Source organism: Notolepis coatsorum, assembly GCF_963971535.1.
Source record: "Notolepis coatsorum genome assembly, chromosome: 13".
NCBI classification, from domain to species: domain Eukaryota; kingdom Metazoa; phylum Chordata; class Actinopteri; order Aulopiformes; family Paralepididae; genus Notolepis; species Notolepis coatsorum.
Window position 1 is genome coordinate 5,650,060 of NC_140177.1, and position 20,198 is coordinate 5,670,257.

Genomic DNA, 20,198 nt, shown 5'->3' on the forward strand with positions numbered 1-20,198 from the left:
AAAAAAAAAAAAAAAATATATATATATTTGACGTAGAAACTGTACATTGGATTGGGTAGGTGGGGGTGGGGGGGGACTGTACATTGGAGGTGGTTGGGTGGGTGGGGGGGGGGGTTGGGTAGGAGTGGGGGGGGTTGGGTAGGAGGGGTGGGTGGGGGACACTGTACAACTGTACAAACAAAACTGTACATTGGATTATTGACAAGACCATACTTGGTCATTTACTGTACATTGGAGGGGGTTGTGTTCGGACATTTACAGGGGCCAGTTTCGAGTTGCAGTCTCCCTTAGGTGTTTTTTGAGAGTGTTTTTGAAAGTGGGTAGTGATTCACATTCCTTTACAGCTTTGGGTAGGGCGTTCCACATTGATGTGGCATAATTGCGAAACGTGTTTAGTCCCTTGTTTGAGCCGAATCTGGGTTTAACATGATTTGTGGAGCTCCCTCTGGTGTTGTGATCGTGGTATTCACTGACCTTTGGGAAGTATTTTGTCATGTACATGGGTACCTTGGTCGTGTAGTGTATCTTGTAGACCAGGCCCATTGCAAGTTGCTGTACTCTGTCGTCTACTCTAAGCCATCCTAGGTTGTCAAAGTGGGCAGGGGTGAGGTGGGTTCTAGGAGTAAGGTCAAGCAGTAGTCTGACCAGTTTGTTTTGAGATGTTTGTAATTTTGTTTTTAGCGCCTTTGAGGTGCTTTGGTACCATGAGGTGCAAGCATAGTCGTAGTACCCTTGAATGAGTGCTCCTGCTAGAGTCTTCAGGGTATTCTTGTACAAACATCCCCTCCAGTGGTGGTATGTGGAACTGCAGGAAGGAACAACAGCGTTTTCCAACTGTTGTGAGAAAGCAAAGTGAAGGTTCTATTCTCAAAGATCCTATAAAACACTGAAAAGTCTTTATTCTACACTTTTTAAAGAGATTCGCCAGAGCAAATATAGGTATATCTTAACAACAAATGTGAAATAGAGTGCTATGAGAACGCTCTGTAGTCTATATATTAAGTAGGTTACATTTAGAGTAATGTCAATTTAGTAAATGTCAAAATGCTACTGTTGAGACTAAAACACACTGGAAATGTCTTCAGTTTTGCTATGGTCAGCTGTCAAACTGACGCGACTAAAGCCAAACAATATTTCCCTCTGCATTGTATCCGAGTTTACTGCGACAGTGACAATGTGAGAGAATTAATGACATTGCGACAATTTACAAAGGTCAGATACGGGACCTGAACCACCGACACCAAGAGCCCACAGACCTGCTAGGCCGCTCAATACCATATACACATTCTTACCCTATATATATATATATATTTATACACATCTGTCTGTACATACAGTACCTGCATATAATCCTTTTTACATGACTGTAGATACTATATATGTACAAATCCCTTAGCTACTCTTTACTAGTTATGCTGCTGGCCAGTACAGTGTCTTTATACATGTACCTGTATCTGATTAGCACCATTACTCAGTAGTACTAATTTATATATCTTATACCCGGTGGTTCAGGAGGAGGCAGAGCGGTCGTCTGGTAATCGGAAGGTTCCCGGTTAGATTCCGGTTCCTCTTGGCAGTGTGTCAAAGTATCCTTGAGCAAGACACTTATCCCCTAACTGCTCCTGATGAGCAGATTGGCACCTTGCATGGTTGCCTCCGCTGTTGGGGTGTGAATGTGTGAGTGAATGGGTGAATGTGAGGCATAAGTTGTAAAGCTGTAAAACATTTAAATGCAGTCCATTTTAAGTACCTGTACATTTGTACTGTATAATGATAATACATTTGATTCTAATCTAATGAAGTGGTTCTCCGTGGGCTACTGTTTAAAAGAACATGAGAACCACTATATATATTATGACTTACTTGACTTAAGCCTTTGCACTCCCTGCGGAGCATAGGCCACTGACGATTTCTTTCCATGTTGCGTGGTTTTTGGCCTCCCGAACGATGTTGTGCCATCCCAGTCCAGCCTCTTTCATTTCCCCTTCCCAGGAACGGCGCCAGGTGTTTCGAGGCCTGCCGCGCTTCCTCTTTCCAGGTGGGTTCCATCGTAGGGCTTGCCGGGTGATGTTTGTGTCTTCCTTTCTCAGGGTATGGCCTATCCACATCCATTTTCTCATCTTTATTTCTTCTGGCGGGGGTAGTTGTTTTGTGCGCTCCCACAGGTCCAGATTTGTAATGACATTTGGCCATCTCACTCGCACGTTCCATGTTCCTATCTTTGTAGGTTTCCTGGTTGGGAGGACATTCAATCTCCTAGCTTCCCAGAGGCTTTGGCTAGCAGACGTCATATTTTCCATTTCGGATCCACCACCGGGAGACCTTGCGCTCAAGTTATCTCTGTCAGTGTTTTCGTAATCAAAAGTTAACCTCTGAGCGGGGGATTGGCCTACCCAGAGGTGCTTTTTTGTCAGGGTAGTGCTCCCATAGCCCTTTGCCCTCTCAGGCCCACCGGGCAGTGGTTGAACCATTCTTCGTCTGTTCCCTCACCTGAGACCAGTTTGCCATGGGTGACCCTACCAGGAGCACTAGGCTCCAGACAACATAGCTCTCAGGATCCTAAGGACACACAAACCTCTCCACCGCGATAAGGTGATGGTTCCAGGAGAAGAACTATATACTATATTTATTAAGTGTGTGATGTCTCTCCTCAATACACCTCAGACAAAGTGATTCTTCACCAAATTTATTATAATCTTTAAAAAGGATAATTATTCCTGTGTATATAATATAAAACGCTCAATACTATATATTATACGGTGCTGAGCCGTGTTGAGCGTTTCTCCACTGGGCTCCTCTTCCTCACGAGAAAACCCCACGGTCCTTTAAAAATGTCATCACGCTCATTCGCCATCGACTGTGGCCTGTCGTCCTCCTCCTCCTCCTCCTCCTCCTCCTCCTCACTATCGTATAGACTCAGAGCTGTGGTAAACAAGTCGTCTGCCTCAATGTCACTGGGTGCTTCCTCAAAAGACTTGCCCACGGGAGAGCCACTAAAATCACCAGATCCATGTTCGGTCAGGTCCACCAGCTCAAGTGACGTGTTGAGCTTGTCAACATGGTTGTGAAAGGAAGGGCTGGGCTTTTCCTGCCTCTTCTCAACAGCCGAGGTAACATGTTCGAGACCGTCACCCTCTGCACCAAAAGTGCGTTCGTTCATCGCTGATGATGTTTCCATAACCTCTTGAACCGAGGTATCAGCTGCCTCAATGTCACTGGGTGCTTCCTCAAAAGACTTGCCCACTGGAGAGAGACTCCTGAGGGCGTGTGGATGATTTGGGCCTTCTTTTCTCATCTTCACATTTGCTTTTGTCCTCCTGAGGAAGTATGGCTTTATTATCGCCATCAGGTTCTCGTCCATCTTGTATCCCAGAGCTTTCTCTCCTGGAGTTGCATCCCTCTGCCTTGCACGTGTGATGGGGTTCTCGTACTCTGTTTTGAAAGTCTCCGACGTGCCAAGAAGTGCTCCTTGGCAGGCAAAATCAAAGAGGGCCCACAATTCTCTCGGGTTATTCTGTAGAGGGGTGTCTGTGAGAAGAACACGGTTATTGGAAGGTATGGCGGCTGCACTTTTGGCTGCTTTCGTCGAAGGAGTCTTTATCTTGTGCGCCTCATCCAGGATCACATAGTCCCATGTGAATTCCTGTCCATTGAAAGATGCAAGCTACTGCCAGTTGTAGATCAGCATATTGTATGTAGTGATGATCACATCACCTCCCCGCTGAATCATCTCCAAGTTGCCACTTCGCAATTCCTTGCTTCTGCCGTGAAACTCTTTGACCCTCATTCCGGGAGTCCATTTGGCGAACTCTTTGGTCCAGTTTTGGATGAGTGGGGTTGGCACGACAAGCAGAGTATGTTTAACAAGGTCAGCCTCATACATGCCAGAGAGGAATGATATCACCTGGATCATTTGGCCAAGACCCATGTCATCAGCTAGGATGCCCCCTTTACGGCCATCTCTGTACAGGCTGTACAAAAAGGCCACTCCTTCTATCTGGTGATCGTACAGGTTGCCATACAGTTTCCTGTCAAGCATGAGGCCACTTTTGTTGACATCAACAAACTCCAAGTTCTTTATTCTACTTGTCAAGTCATCAAATGGGGAAATTTTCTGAGCCAGTTTGAAGAGTTCCAGCGCTTTAGAGATGTTTCCTTGTCTGGAAGCATCTTCTCCATCCTTGACGTACCGGTACCTGTAAAAGAAAAAAGGACATTGTAAGATAATGTAACACAAAAAGGTTATTAAAAGTACTTTCAACTTAATTTCTTTCAGAGCCAATAATATTATAGAATATATGACTAATAGGCCATATGGTGAAGGCTGAGAAGTGGCTAGAAAACGATTCTCGTTCCCACCTCGGCGGACTACACAATTTTCACTCTGGGCTAAAGATCCATTGGTGTAGATTTAGGAATAAAAAGTTCTCCATTGACAAACCTGCCCATTTTGCGCAATCAATCATAATTTTAAAGTTGGGACTAGATTGGGGATGCTCGATATCGGCTTTTTTACCGATACACCAATATTGTCCAACTCTTAATTTCCGATACCGATATATTTCAGGTAATTAACATTACATATATCTTGTTGTGGAATTAACACAACATTATGCATACTTTTGACAATAAATAAAATCAGAATTTGTTCTTACTTGCTTGCCTGGGTAAATAAAGGTTATAGAAATGTAAAAAATAAATAAAAAAAAACCATAGATATTTTCCGATATCACATTTTAATGCCGATATCGGCAGATAATATCGGACATCCCTAGACTAGATCTTTCCTCGCGAACGGATACTTTGTCACCACAGAGTTTTATTTTACGCAATTGGTGCGAGTTCGGTCAATTATATTGCGCTCGACCAATAGCAGCTCTTTGTTGCGAGGATACGGCCGTCGGGCGACAACAAATGACATCCACAGATTAACACATTGAGTGCCAACAACGATAAAGCTCGTTGTTGGCCGCCATGCGTTGAGTGCCAACAACGACAAATCTAGTTATTTAATCGTTATTTCTTTTATTAGCGATATCCATTCATTTTTCATCAATCCAGCCTCACGTTATCATTGGGACTGTCTCTGAGCTCGAAAAGGGCAAATACCGCCCCCTATCATCTCCCGGATGGTATTGCACCCATTGGAATGGACTCATTCCACATTTTACTTCTCAGGCATGTAACCAGAGACTATTGCATTCATTGGGGCAACCGAAAGCAGCGTGGATCATCCGTTTTGAGGTCTAATGTTGGATCAATAAACGTGATCGATATTTGGAATGGCGATCAGGAATTGGAATAATCTTTTTGCAGAACATCTGATCTGAGGTAAGGAATCTATTTTACCAATTTTGGGGTAATCAGATGTAGGCTTGGGCGGTATGACGGTATACCAGGGTATTTCGAAATCCCGACGGTATTGAAAATCAATACCGGCGTCAAAATCACAGATGCACTTCAGTTTCTATTACAGTGAAACAGAGTTTTGAGTGTAGTGCACACACGCGCCAGCAGAGGGCGAGACCAGTCCTCACTAGTGGAGCGAGTGTATCACAACGGTGTTCACGTTTTACGGTAATGTTGCGACAGTGCTGTGAAAATACCGTAAAGCGTTGTGACAAGAGTTGGTGTGTGTTGTTGTGGTGCACTGGTGGAGCAAGCAAATAATCCGTCTCTTATTATATGTGAACTAAAGAGTACAAGGTTTACACAACAGCCCCCACCCGCTTTGTTATTGTATTTGTACCTGTACTATCCGCTGTCAGCTATTTATCTCTCTCTGTGAGCTTGATTAACTAGCGTTAGCTCACGTTAGCTAGCATTAGCTCCGCGGCTAAATACCCTGAACTAAATCAATGACTAGGTTATAAAGCATTAGAGTAGTTTTCACTGCACATAGAAGTAGCCAAACAGCGGGAGCATTTCGGGAGCATATGACCAAAACCCAGGCAATTTCGAGCCCTTAAGGAATCAAATAGTCTGCCATGGCTAGGCTACATGCTAACGTCGATAGTAGCACTAGATGCTGCGGGCTTCTGGCTACCATTCAGAGCTAACGACGTTTTTTGTTTACTTGGTAACACGGTGATTTGTTTACCCCCCCCCCCCCCCCGCTGATGAAAATGAAAGTCATACCGTCATATACCTTATACCGGGGTATTATGTCAACAAGGTATGAAAAAAATGATACCGCCCAAGCCTAATCAGATGTTTTTTTCACATATTTCACAACGTGTCTGTGTGTGCGTGTATGACGTTAGCGCTGACCAGGTCATGGATAATAGTTTTTTCAGCCCGCTTCTCTAGCGTGCATACTATCGATAATCTTGCGGAATCTTTTTTTTCTTTCTAGAAATTTCCAAAACTATACTCGTATTCAAAACGGTATAAAACGGAAATGTACTGATGAAAAAACAATCAGTTTCGTACATTAGACACATAGCCATAATTTAAGATTTAAGTTTAAGTTTATGCGTTCACAAATGTGCTCGCCCTCTCATTGACTAAAGCGCTGGCACTCAAGCGATAAATAGCGCACCCCCTGCTGGCAATCAAAGTGTTAAAGGGGAACTATTTTACTATTTCTTTCACTATTTGGGCACTTTTACACAATTCCTGTGAGTCTATGGAACACCTCTGTAATATATATATTTTTTTTATTCATTGTTTTGTATTTCTAATCAAGTCCTCAAAAACAGCATTTTTCTACCTCAAGATCTCGAGCTGTTTTGAGCCTGGGCTCCTAAACCACTGTGCACCGTCGTGTTCCCCTGAACATTAACATGCAGCGGTGTCTCTCTGACATCACATATAGGCACATTTTCAAACGACTCAGTTCAGTGAGGGTGAATATTGTGAGAGGAGAATTGGAAGAATGTGCCAATATGAGAATTTTGAGACATAGATCATATTAATATAAGTTCACATAGCTAGGAAACAATGCTAAACACTCAAAAAGGCCATTTATAAGATAGTTCCCCTTTAACATTACATCAGAACAGGACGAAAATTGACAAAAAACACATTCTAAAGTTCGCAAAAAGGTTTCTAAACAATGTTATATGCATTTCACGTCCGTTCAGAAAGAAAATGTACAGCTTGTGAGAATTTGTTGTAGCCAGCCAGCTAGCATTGATGCTATCAACATTAGCACTAGCATAAAACAGGAAAAACATTTATTTTGTAAATTTGTGGCATGCACTTATTTCTTGAGACGATTTCGTTTTTACGGAAAACCTTTTTTTAAATTTTAAATGAAACTTAAATGAAAACGAAAAAGATCAAAATCATTTGTCTGGACATGGCCCGAGTCAAGGATCTGGTGTACTCCAAGTATGCGACTATGCGTGTGTGTCACATCTTGAGCTGCAGAACACATATCCCATTTCGCAGCTGTATCCAAGCGTTTTTTGTCGATAAAAACACCTATAGCAAGTAGTGTGAAAACCAGCATTTCCATTTAGTTTATTTTTAAAAAAGTGTTCCGTAAAAACGAAATCATGTCAAGAAATAAGTACATGCCACAAATTTACAAAATAAATGTATTTCCTGTTTTATGCTAGTGCTAATATTGATAGCATCAATGCTAGCTAGCTGGCTACAACGAATTCTCACAAGCTGGCATCGTAAAATCTCAACACCAGCCATGGCCCATGGGAATACTATTTACTAAATTATGGAGGCTTTTTAATCGTCAAGGTAAGAGAGGATTTGTCATGATCAACTGAAGGCGTATGCTATGGAACAGTCTATGTGCTTGGCTACTTAGCTTATTTGGGTTTTCAGAAAAAGGCCTGCTATGCGACGCTAATCTCTAGCTAATATCATCAAGTATTTATTAATCACAGTAGCCTCCCGGTGTTTAATAAAAAATTCTAGCCAGGACATATGTATCATGTTTCTTTTTTGTTGGCTGGGTTTGCATGCGGATTAAGGGAGATGTCAATCTGTTGTCGACGGTGGTAGTACAGGGGCAGTACAAAGAACTCCGGTCCACATTTTACTTCTGGGGCATGCAACCTGATACTAGTGCATTCATTGAGGGGACTGGAAGCAGCGTGGATTATGTGTTTTGGAGTATAACGTTGGATCAATAAACGCGATCGATATTTGGAATATTTGGAATTGACAGTATAAACCTTAAAAAAAGAGTTGGGCCTAAAAGAAAAAATAGTTTGTTTCCGGTTGCCGACCGACCCTGCCGATTTAGGTGCGCTGTCTTAAATACTTCGAAGCTTCGTTCGATGGCACAAGCTTCGAACATTACAAATAAATCGAAGTTAAAAAAAATAAATAAAAAATAATTCGCTCAAAATGTTTTTTTTCAAAAAAAATTTACTTTGATTTTTGTGTGTGTGTGTGCGCGCGCACACACGGGGCCATTGGGTGGGGCCGGGGGACAAATACACTGGAGGAAAGTAACCCAGCTCAGCACTGCCCAAATTATATCATCACTATTGCCTGTTTGAAGGATATCATCCTCAAACACATATACACCTACATGCCTTGTAGAATTCCACACATAAGAAAGAAAGATACTGGGATGAATAAACAAAATAGGAAATAAAATGTAGAAATGCATGCAATTCATAAATAAATATGAATCTCCATATATGAAATTGAACATTTAGATAAGGTGCTACTGAGATGTTTTGGTGAGTTCTTTGTTTTTTTGTGGAAGTAGCCCTTCTTAAAAATGCATGAACATTCACTGATAATTGGTCTGTAGTGGAGTCTACAAGGTCTACATTGCCGGACCATGTAGAATCCGGACCTTGTAGACTGACATAATTCTGTGCATAGTTTAGACTACACAGGCCATATTTCAAATAATCAAAATCTTACTTCATTCATCTTAAACATTCTTGATTTGGGGGATTGGTAGTTCCCATGAAATCTGAAGTTGTTCAAACGACAACAGCGATCCACCTTGAATTAAATCACACAGCCGAGTGAAACCTTGTTGGCTGCGTCACAGTCATGAAAGGGGCTACTTAATTCATTAATCCAATCCACTTTATTTATAGAGCACATTTAAAAACAACAAAGTTTACCAAAGTGCTGTACAAGTCCCACAACATAAGATAAAAAAAAAATATATATATATATATATATATATATAAAGAAAATAATAATTTTTTATTTTTCGAAGCTTCGAATTAAAATCGAAGCTCGGCCCCGAAGCTTCGAAGGTCAGCCCTAAGGTGCGACCCAATTTATTTTATGAGTTTTTTTGTATCAAAAATTTTAAAGAAAAAAAACTTTTTTTTTACAATAAAGTTTCATAAAAATCTTAGTCAAACCTTTAGTGGATATTAAACATGCTGGCAAAGTACATGCATCCATGTTGTTGTGAACATTTTAATTAAATAAAGAAATTCCCTATCCATAGTCGCCGTGGGAAAAAAAAAAAAAAAAATCCCTACCTACCCATAGCCTTAACTGACAACCAACAGGAAACAAACAATATTTTCTTTTATGCCTTAACATTGTGTATATTGAATAGTAGTGTATATAGGAACCAGTTATCAGGAACCTAGCATGTCTTTTTTTTTACCATGCATATCTTTGTGTCTTATCAATTTTATTTTTTCTATGCCTATTTTATTATTGTATTTTGCACAATCAATGCAGGCATGACCACCCGCATTTCACTGTATGCCCTGGTATGTATGTGACAAATAAACCTCTTGATTCTTGTGTATTTATGGAGGTTTATCGAATAATTTCCCAGACAGGACATCATGCATCAGTGTGTGCAATGCTGTGTTGTTGGGTGTAGATTTAAATGTACAGTATGGTTAACACGTACGTTATGGCCCGTTTCACAGCTGTATTCAATCTCTTGCCTATAGCAAGTAGCGTATATGCATACAACATTGTTTAGAAGCCTATTTTGCGAATGTTAGAATGTGTTTTTTGTCCATTTTCTTCTAGATGTACTCCATGGATACACATCATAATAACATCACGTTACTGTTTACACAATGTCTTGTGGTCTGTAACTTGGGCATAAAAAAAAATATTGTTCGTTTCCTGTTGGTTGTCAGTTAGGCCATGGGTAGGTAGGGAATTTATTTTATTTAATTTTTTTATTTTATTCTTTCCAACGGCGACTATGGATAGGGAATTTCTTTATTTAATTAAAATGTTCACAACAACATGGATGCATGTACTCTGCCAGCATGTTTAATATCCATAATACTAAAGGTTTGACTAAGATTTCTATGAAACTTTATTCTAATGAACATAGGCCTCTTTACTTACTTAAAAAAAGGAAACATCAAGAAATAGCACTATCTCTCTCCCAGTATGTTCTGCAGGGCTGCAGCTAGATACTAGTTCTCCCAGTATGGTCTACCGGCTGGGCTGCAGCTGGATACTATTGTCTCAACCAGTCTCAACCAATGAAATTTTGATTGACAGTCGATTCTGCCAATTACGTCACACACCGCTTGCACCCGCCTCTGCCGTTACCACCAATCGGCAAGCGCGTATACATTTTTTACTTCCGCTTTTGTCCGCCATTGATTTTGACGAGAGAGGTTTTCTAGAACAACAACAAAGGCGGCGCGGCCGACGTTTAGCTTTTAGCTCCGCAGGATGACTTAAATGAGGCATAATGATTTTACTGCAACGATTGTTATAATAAAACAAAGCCTTTCTATACATGTCTGATTGAAAACTTTATTAACAGATTGCAGAATGGGTCAAACTCAGGGCTCTATGAGCAAAGGAAGGAACTGAGCTAGTATGAACGCGGGCTTGTACAATTAGTAGTACAATTAGTCAGGTTCATTATAAAGTGATTTAAACGTTCGTTGGACTTTTGGGGGGATTTGCACAACTATACATTTATGGAAAGGGCATTGTATAAGGAATCAGAAAATCCATGTTTCCATTTGGCCAGATGTCTATAAGGCGGCCACCGTAAAATGTAAGTTTTGTAATATCTCAGCTTCTAAATGAGCTAGAATATTGATTTTAACTTCTAAACCTACATTTTAAGGGTCAAGGAATCCAATAGTGGTAGTTACAAAGCTCCTATATTTTACATTAACCCTTCGATGCATGAGTGGGTCGCAGGGGCGTTTTTAGGGTTAGAAAACATTGGGGGCTTCAGCCCGGGGGGGTGGAGGGCCCCCCCCCCCCTTTTTTATTTTTTTTTAACACAGAAATACACAATTTTAGAGTAATTAGAGATGAATACTGAATAACTAGAATCATTAGAGGTTCTCAAAGTGAGGTCCAGGTCCATGAGAAGGATCTGGGCAGTCCCCATAGAAAATTCAAAGTTAACAGGACCAAATCATCAGTTTCTTATTTATTTATTTAACCTTTATTTAGCCAGATAAAACATTGATCTGGTCCAAGAAGCCCCAACAGGAGTACAAATATACATATATACACATATTGTTTTTTTGATCCACTTTTTCTCCCATTTTCCATATTTTCTCCCATCCCAATTTCGCATCATCCAATCCAACCCTCCCCTGTCATGGACGTTGTTTCTTGCCTCCCACAAGCCGGCTGCAATGTGGACTAAGTCATACATAGCACAAGTCCCCTCCGGTACTTGAGGTAACAGCAGTCGCATCTTTTCACCTGCGCAGCTCGATCTCTCAGTGGCGAGGAGTAACGCGTGGGAGGCTCACGCTGCCCCCGACACTTCCTGATTCTACTGCGCAGGCGCACCAACCGACCTGTAGGAGTCGCTGTCCACAACGCCCGATCCCCACCCATCAGTTTCCCACCCCCTAATACGGCCAATGTGTATTAGTACGGACGACCAGCTAAACTGAAAGCAAATGTGGAGCGCTGGGTTCGAACAGGCGAACCCAGCGTCTCCAGATTGTGGCGAGCGCCTTGTAGCCACATAGCCGCCCACATATATAATATATATACTGTACATACATACACACCAATAACAAAATAAAAAAACAGTTAAGAATCATACACATAAGCACATAAGCAAATAAACAAACAAACAAACAAACATATGCACAGCCTGTGTACAAAAGAAATAAACAGTTCATCTCTAGTCTTTACAGTTTTCTTCAATTGCATAAACACTCAAATCAAAAGTATTACACAATTATCAAAACCTTACACTCAAGGAGCAAAATATAGGCCCAGATTTGCACCCCTACAATGTCAGCCTCACACTTTTTGCAAAACAATATACACAGTGATTTGCAAAACACTAAACACACTTGTATTACATTAGACACAGAATGTCAAATTACCACACATATGAGCCAATTGGTTAAACACAGCCATCAGATGCACAAACACACCATTGCTTAATTGTAGATACACCCAGGGGCGTAGCTGGGGGGGGGGGGGGGGGTAGCTTAGGATGATTCCAAGGGCCCAGCATTGGGGGGGGGGGGGGGGGGGGAATCTTTTTTTTTTTACTAGACATCACTCAGGTGTATTATTGAAGCTCTCATTGATACTATGTTTCTTTCTGAAGTGTGTGTGTGTGTGTGTGTGTGTGTGTGTGTGTGTGTGTGTGTGAGATATATAGAGAGAGAGGGGGGGCTTTGGTAGACTATTGCATTGGTCCATTAATTGAAGATGAACGCAATGCGACATCCTTTACTAGGCTCACCCACCAACAGTGCAGGTGCTGAACTGCTGATCCGAATGTATAGGTGAAAACCATATTATGCGTTTATCAATAAAAAAATGGCACACAAAAATTCCGCTCTCGCGCTTGCGCACGCTCGCATTCACTGGGGGCCGACAAATACATTCTTTCATGGGGCCCAGAATCTGGAGCTACACCCCTGGATACACCAATCAGGTTTAAGCACTATAAAAATGCAGCAGGTGAGTTCACCTGTCTTCAACCAAAATGGAAGGAGAGTGAAGTACTGTACACAGAGAACGTGAAAATATACAATACATTCACCAAACACTACACAAGACAACCAATGATGCAGACTGATGAAAATATACATTTTCTCCCATTTTCCCAAATCAGTCAACATGGAGAATCACAACAAAAAATTATCTTGCCAGATCCAGCTAGGCAAAGAGATCATGTCTAGTATTTTCTGTTTAAATGTTTTCAAAAAAAATTGTTTTACTGTAATTTTAACCTGTACTGGATACAGTATTTTATGTTTGTCTGATATTTGCTGAGCTTACAGTGTTATGCACATAGTAGCATGAAAACTGGGACATGTATTGTTGTGATTCTCAATGTTGAAATGTTGACTGATTTGGTTATATGGAGAGAACATTTATATTTTCATCAGTCTGCATCATTGATTTGGGTATATGGAGAGAAAATGTTATTTTTTTCATCAGTCTGCATCATTGATTTGGGTATATGTAGATAAATAAATTATATTTTCATCAGTCTACAGCATTGGTCTTGTGTAGTGTTTGGTGAATTTATTGTATATTTGCACATTCTCTGCGTACTTCACTTACAGTACTCTAATCACTGAGAAGTAGAATTGCTAAATGTGTTTTAGGTTAAGCACAGTAGTGTGTGTAACTGGTTCAAACAGAATTAAGTCATATGAAACGTGTGTTTCATATGGTAACAAAATGTAGTTTTTATAAATGAGTGTATGGTTTTGACAAGTGTTTAATTTAGCAAAGGATCTGAGGTGTTCTGATAATTGTGCGTGTGGTTGTGCTAATTGTGTGTTTTGAAACACCGGGCCCCGTTTTCAAAATCATGCTTAGGCAATCGAAAAAAAACTGTATTGTGTGTTTCATTATATACATATGTTTCAGTCTTCTCATGAAAAAAATATTAGATTTGAGTCTTTTCCTGCCTTTGGTCCGCTTTGCATTCACATCTCAAATGAACCGCAGCAGGGTTCACTTGCAAGGGTGAATGAGCTTTCACACCACCCCAAACCAACCGGACTATCCGAGGAAATGAACCAGGGTTCGATTAAAGCTTATTATAGGACACTGGACATGGGTATGGATGGCTCCAGGTGCTGCTGCGTTAAAGTGCACATCTTCAATATCTGTACTATTTAAAAGCACAGTGCAGGACACACTCAACGGTTATCGCACCTCAGAGATGGCAGTGGACATGTATGACAGGACAAAGGCCATATGTAATGGCCTTTGGATTGTGGAACATACTACCAGCCAAAGGAGGAAGCAGAAAAGGATGGAAGAGTATGTAGTTGAGTCATCTTGTGGCACAAGCTCAGACCTCAGCTCAGGAGATCAGCTGAGACAGAGACTGTTCTATCCAGTCGTCGACAGAATGCTGCAAGAGCTTGAGAGCAGGTTCTCATGAGTTGGATAACAACTTATGAGAGGCATACAGGCATGTTATCCAGCCTCAGACCAGTTTCTCTCAGTGGAATTGCTGCAACCCCTCGCCACACATTACAATATCCAACTATTGCCAGAGGAGATCACAGTTGCAAAGTGTTTCCTGGTCAGGACAGGCAGAGATGCAGTCCCTACTATCCAAAGTGTCTTTTCCCTCCTGGATGATAATAATAATAATAATAATAATAATAATAATAATAATAATAATAATAATAATAATAATAATAATAATAATAATAATAATAATAATAATAATAATAATAATAATAATAATAATAATAATAATAATAATAATAATAATAATACATTTGATTTATAAGGTGCCTTTTAGGACACTAAAAAAAAAGTCCACAAATCGGTGAATGAAAAAATTATAGGATCAAATGAAAACTACTTACTAAAAATGGATGTTTAAAAGTACTAAAAACCAACAAAAAATACCAAACACTAACAAACATTCAGCACAGACAATGGGGATGCTGACATTAAAAAAAAATAAAAAATAAAAAATGTAAAAAAAAAAATTCTTCTTTTTTTAGATCCGGGGCTAGGAGAAAAAAACCGGAAGCCCAGGGCTAACGACGCCACTGGTGGGTCGAAAATGAACCAGGGAGAAATGCAAGGGTGATTTTCTTTTTAAGTATACAAAAAAACGATTTTTATTATCTTTCATCAAATAGTCTATAATAAATCATTATCGTATATAGATAAATATAAAATAATACATTCAGCAAAAGGCCAATACAATTACAAGGCCCGCCCTCAAAGGGGCAAGGCCACACTTTGTCCCCTATAGCAACGGCCTCGTTCTTCAGACTTCGATATTCTCCTAGTATTAAGAAAATAAATATAAGAAATATAAAAACAAGTTGACTAATATTATGAGAAGATGTAAGAAGGATCATTATAGTAGAATATTAGATAACAACAAATATAATATTAAAGGTGTTTGGAAGATATTAAATGGTATTATCAGGAATGGATCAAGACAAATAAACTATCCTCAGTATTTTATGGAAAAGGATCAAACTATTAGCAATATGGATGATGTGGTTAACAACTTTAATAAATTTTTTGTAAATATTGGACCAGAATTAGCGGGAAAAATCCCAGATCCAGTGACTCCTGAAGACATAAAAGACAATTACATTGAAAGAAATCCTAGTTCAATGTTTCTGGAAGCGGTAGATGAAAATGAAATTATAGAAACTACTAATAAATGTAAAAACAAGACATCTACAGACAGTAATGAAATAGATATGAAAATAGTAAAAAATGTCATTAGTGGGATTTCAAAACCACTCACGCACATCTGCAATTTATCATTCAAAACTGGTCGATTTCCGAATAAAATGAAAATAGCAAAAGTCATACCTCTGTTCAAGACTGGAGATAAACACCACTTCACAAATTATAGGCCTGTTTCTCTACTTCCTCAGTTTTCAAAAATATTAGAAAAACTCTTCAACAACAGATTAGATAAATTCATTGATAAACATAATTTACTCACCGATAGTCAGTATGGATTCAGAACACACCGGTCAACATCACTAGCGTTAATAGAACTCATTGAAAAAATCACAAATTCCATAGATCAAAAAAAACATGTAGCTGGAGTATTCATTGACCTAAAAAAAGCATTTGATACTATTAATCATGATATATTAATCAGGAAATTGGAGAGATATGGGATCAGGGGGGTAGTATTGGACTGGGTGAGAAGCTATCTAAATAAAAGACAACAATTTGTGACAATGAGAGATTATAAATCTGAATGTTTGGACATTGCTTGTGGTGTCCCCCAGGGGTCAGTGTTGGGTCCAAAACTGTTCATCTTGTACATTAACGAGATATGTAAAGTATCCAATATATTTAAATGTATTTTATTTGCGGATGACACTAATCTTTTTTTTTCTGGTGAGAATGTCCAGCAGCTTTTAGAGGTCATCACATCTGAAATGAAGAAATTGAAGGAATGGTTTGATAGAAACAAATTATCATTGAACTTGAGCTAAACTAAAATTATGTTGTTTGGAAACTGTAGATTGGATACTCAGGTACAAGTTAAAATAAATGATGTGATTATTGAAAGAGTTTATGAAAATAAATTCCTAGGTGTAATAATAGACCATAAAATCTGTTGGAAACCTCACATAAAACATGTCCAATCTAAACTCTCACGAAGCATTTCAGTCATGAGTAAAGTAAAGCACATCCTGGATAGAAAATCACTCTACATTCTCTACTGTTCACTAGTTTTACCATATTTAAATTACTGTGCTGAAGTCTGGGGAAACAATTATAAGTCTACACTACAACCACTTTTTATACTCCAAAAAAGGGCCATAAGGATAGTTCACATTGCAGGTTATCGTGATCACACTAACATATTGTTTCTGGAGTCAAAGACATTGAAGTTAAATGATCTTGTGGAATTTAAAACGGCACAATTAATGTATAAAGCAAAAAGTCATGCACTTCCAAGAAACATTCAAGAATTGTTCTTTGATAGGGAGGGGGGTTATAATCTGAGGGGAGAACACAATTTAAAGGTGCTAAACGTACGCACTACCATGAGAAAACACTGCATCTCAATATGTGGAGTGAAACTGTGGAACAGTCTAAATGTGGTGCTAAAGCAATGTCCAAACATGAGACAATTCAAACTGATGTATACGGAAATTATGTTCACAAGGTACAGGGATGAGGAAGGGACTTGATATTCACGGGTGTTTACATTTTTATTTTGTTTTCTATTTAATTTTATTTTATACATATATAGTTTTTGTTTTTTGTTTTGCATATATATATATATATTTTTTTTTTCTCTTTTCTTTTTTATGTTTAAAATAGTACACTCATTTGAGTAGTGGAAAAGGGGTAGGATTAAATAAGTGTATACTTCTTCCTACTCCTTTTCGAACATGCAGATTGAGTTGTTTTTCTTTTTTGTTATTGTTTGTTGTATTCATTGCATGTTCGAAATAAAGACTTCAAATAAAAAAAAAATCAAATCAAAGTGTATGTCATCAAATTAGCCTACATTATAGCTAACACATGATGATTTATAGATGTGTATACTATACATTCACATGTCTAATGAAGAAGGTTGCTTCTTTTCTGTGGTCATGATACTGAAGTTGATGTCAGTTGCCAATCAGTTAATGTACCTTATCTGTTCAATAGTCCTCAATAAAAGTTATGTTAACATGCACTTTGGTGAGTTCTACCTCGTTTTTGTTGGCACCATTGGATTAATTGAAAATGTGGGTTTAGCAGTTCAAATCAATGTTCTAATCTAGCTGATTTAGAAGCCGAGATATTACAAACCGGTGGCCATTTTGAGAATTCACCTGGGCAAATGAATGAATACTTTATTTAACAGATTGCAGAATGGGTACAATCAGGGGCGTAGCTGGGGGGGTAGCTTAGGATGATTCCAAGGGCCCAGCACTGGGGGGGGCCCCAAATTATTATTATTTTATTTTTTTACTAGACATCATCACTCAGGTGTATGATTGATGCTCTCATTGATACTATGTTTGTTTCGGAAGTGTGTGTGTGTGTGTGTGTGTGTGTGTGTGTGTGTGTGTGTGTGTGTGTGTGAGATATATAGAGAGAGGGGGGTGAGAGAGATGAGGAAGGGGCAAGAGAGAAAGAGTGTGTGTGTGAGAGAGAGAGGGGGGGGTGATTACTCAGCCCTTGTGTGGGTGAATGTAACAAGTTCCTAACGTTTTCTTTCCCCTATTATTTCATGCACACTTTATTCATCGTTTTAAATTATTATTTTCTTTTAAATTATTTTGTGCATCACTCCGTTTTGAATTTGATGCAAATTTGCAATGCATGAGGGTCATCCTTTTGTGTTAAATGGCTGCATAAAGCAAGCATTTGTTGACTCGCATGTTGATAAGAGTATTAAAACTTGGAACTTGAAAAAGATCTATTTAAGGTAGAAAAAAAAAGAGAAAAAAAATGTGATTCAGACTGTCCAGGTCCGCTCCCACCACAGAGCTTGCTTTTTTGACCAGTTTGTTTATTTTGCGTGTGTTGGTGTTGCCCCCCCAGCATACCACAGCGAAGAAGAGGGCACCAGCAACCACAGACTGGTAGAACATCTGCAGCAGTTTGCTGCAGACATTAAAAGACCTGAGCCCTCTCAGGAAGAACAGTCTGCTCTGTCCCTTCCTGTAGGGCAGTGTTTCTCAAAGTGGGGGGCACGCCCCCCAGGGGGGGCGCAGAGGCATGACAGGGGGGGCCTTGAGATTAAAAAAAAATAAATTGATTACAGAAAATTATCACTAAAGTGCTATCTGTTGCAGCTGCACTGTTCTCCATGAAAATACCATATTTGGATAAGTTTGACCATTTCTCAAAATCTGAAAATCATTATTTAATAAAACACAGAAAAGGATCACCAAGTTACTCTTGATAAAAAAAATACTTTACAGACAACATTGAGACAAAGCTTCCTGACACATCTCCATCCAAACTCTTGGAAGAACTCATTGAAATCTCATCTGATACCACCTGGAGAGCTAGTTTCAGAGTGTGGAGCTGAGTACCAAGTATCTCATGATGCAGCAGTTAAGGTGTTGATATCATTCAGCACCACATATCTGTGTGAAGCTGGCTTTTCATCCATGACAGCTCTGAAAACAAAATATAGGGCCAAGTTGAGCCTTGAGGATGACATGCGTGTTGCCTTGTCAAAGACTGACAGCAATAAAGACTGTTTGCTTATTTCCTATGTTCGCTTTGTAAATTCCCAGTTACTGAGTGAAGATCTGCGGTTTTGCAAATATGTCAAAAACAGAGCGACAGCTGATGAGCTCTTCAAAATTATTGACAGTTACCTGACAGAACATGGACTGAAATGGGAGAACTGTGTGGGCTTTTGCTCTGACGGTGCGCAGGCCATGGCAGGGAAAAGGAGGGGGCTACAGGCGCTCATCAAGGGGGTCTCGCCAAACGCGCAATGGACGCACTGTAAATTCACAGAGAGGCGCCAGCGTCAAGACAGCTTAGCCCTGAGCTGAATGAGGTTGACAGAAGTTATAAACGTGGTAAATTTCATCAAAACCCGACCCCTGAAAGCGCGCCTGTTCTCTGCGCTGTGTGAGGAGATGGGAGCTGCAAAAAAGGAGGTAGGGACCGCACTCGGAATATCGTTGTTTTTATTTTCAAAAAGGGCACAAAACGTTTTCAGCCATCCGGCCTTCATCAGTGTGCAAATGACAAATGTGACAACACAACTTAAGTAGGCTGTACTTGACACCAGGTGGGAACAATCGGCAATCAGTTAACAGGCTAGGTTGACGTCATGATTGGTAGCAGGGCTAGATTGACAAGTAGATATCACAATATCACATAAATGTGTATGATGGTAATATATGAAAACAACACATTTATCTTCAAAAAGAGAATTTTACTGAATCCCAGGAATAACTACAACCTAGAATTGAAACAGATAATCAAAAGAGCTGAAGAAAATAAATGGGTCACTGCAAAAGAAGCAACATTTCTGGTGGATGAGTTCCCTATCACACCTGTCAATCTGTCATCTATGGTTTAGCCAAGGTGCACAAATGCCCAAACGACCCTCCACTCCGACCCATAATCTCGGGGAGAGGGTTGCCTCCAAGAGAATGCCTCCAAGTTTGTAGACTACCACATCCAACCACTGGTTTGGAAACTTCCCTCGTATATAAAAGATACCTCTGACTTTCTATCTAAACTAGATTCAGTCAGAAATATTGGTGACAGTGATATCCTTGTAACCCTAGAGGCCTAGACGTTACTTCGCTATATTCCAACATTAACCACAACCTTGGTCTAGAAGCTTTGAACCATTTCCTAGGGAAACACCCAGACCAAAC

General features: G+C 39.7%; 1 protein-coding gene across 1 annotated transcript in view; it reads right to left on the reverse strand.

The window, feature by feature from the left end:
- The window catches only part of LOC311238869 (DNA excision repair protein ERCC-6-like), a gene marked incomplete at both ends in the record, with an annotated part of 31,672 nt that overhangs the window by 4,272 nt on the left and 7,202 nt on the right, over positions 1 to 20,198 (reverse strand). The window contains 2 exon segments of the mRNA XM_084327069.1: positions 2,807 to 3,664; positions 3,668 to 4,196. Coding sequence (XP_084183195.1) covers positions 2,807 to 3,664; positions 3,668 to 4,196 — 1,387 coding nt within the window.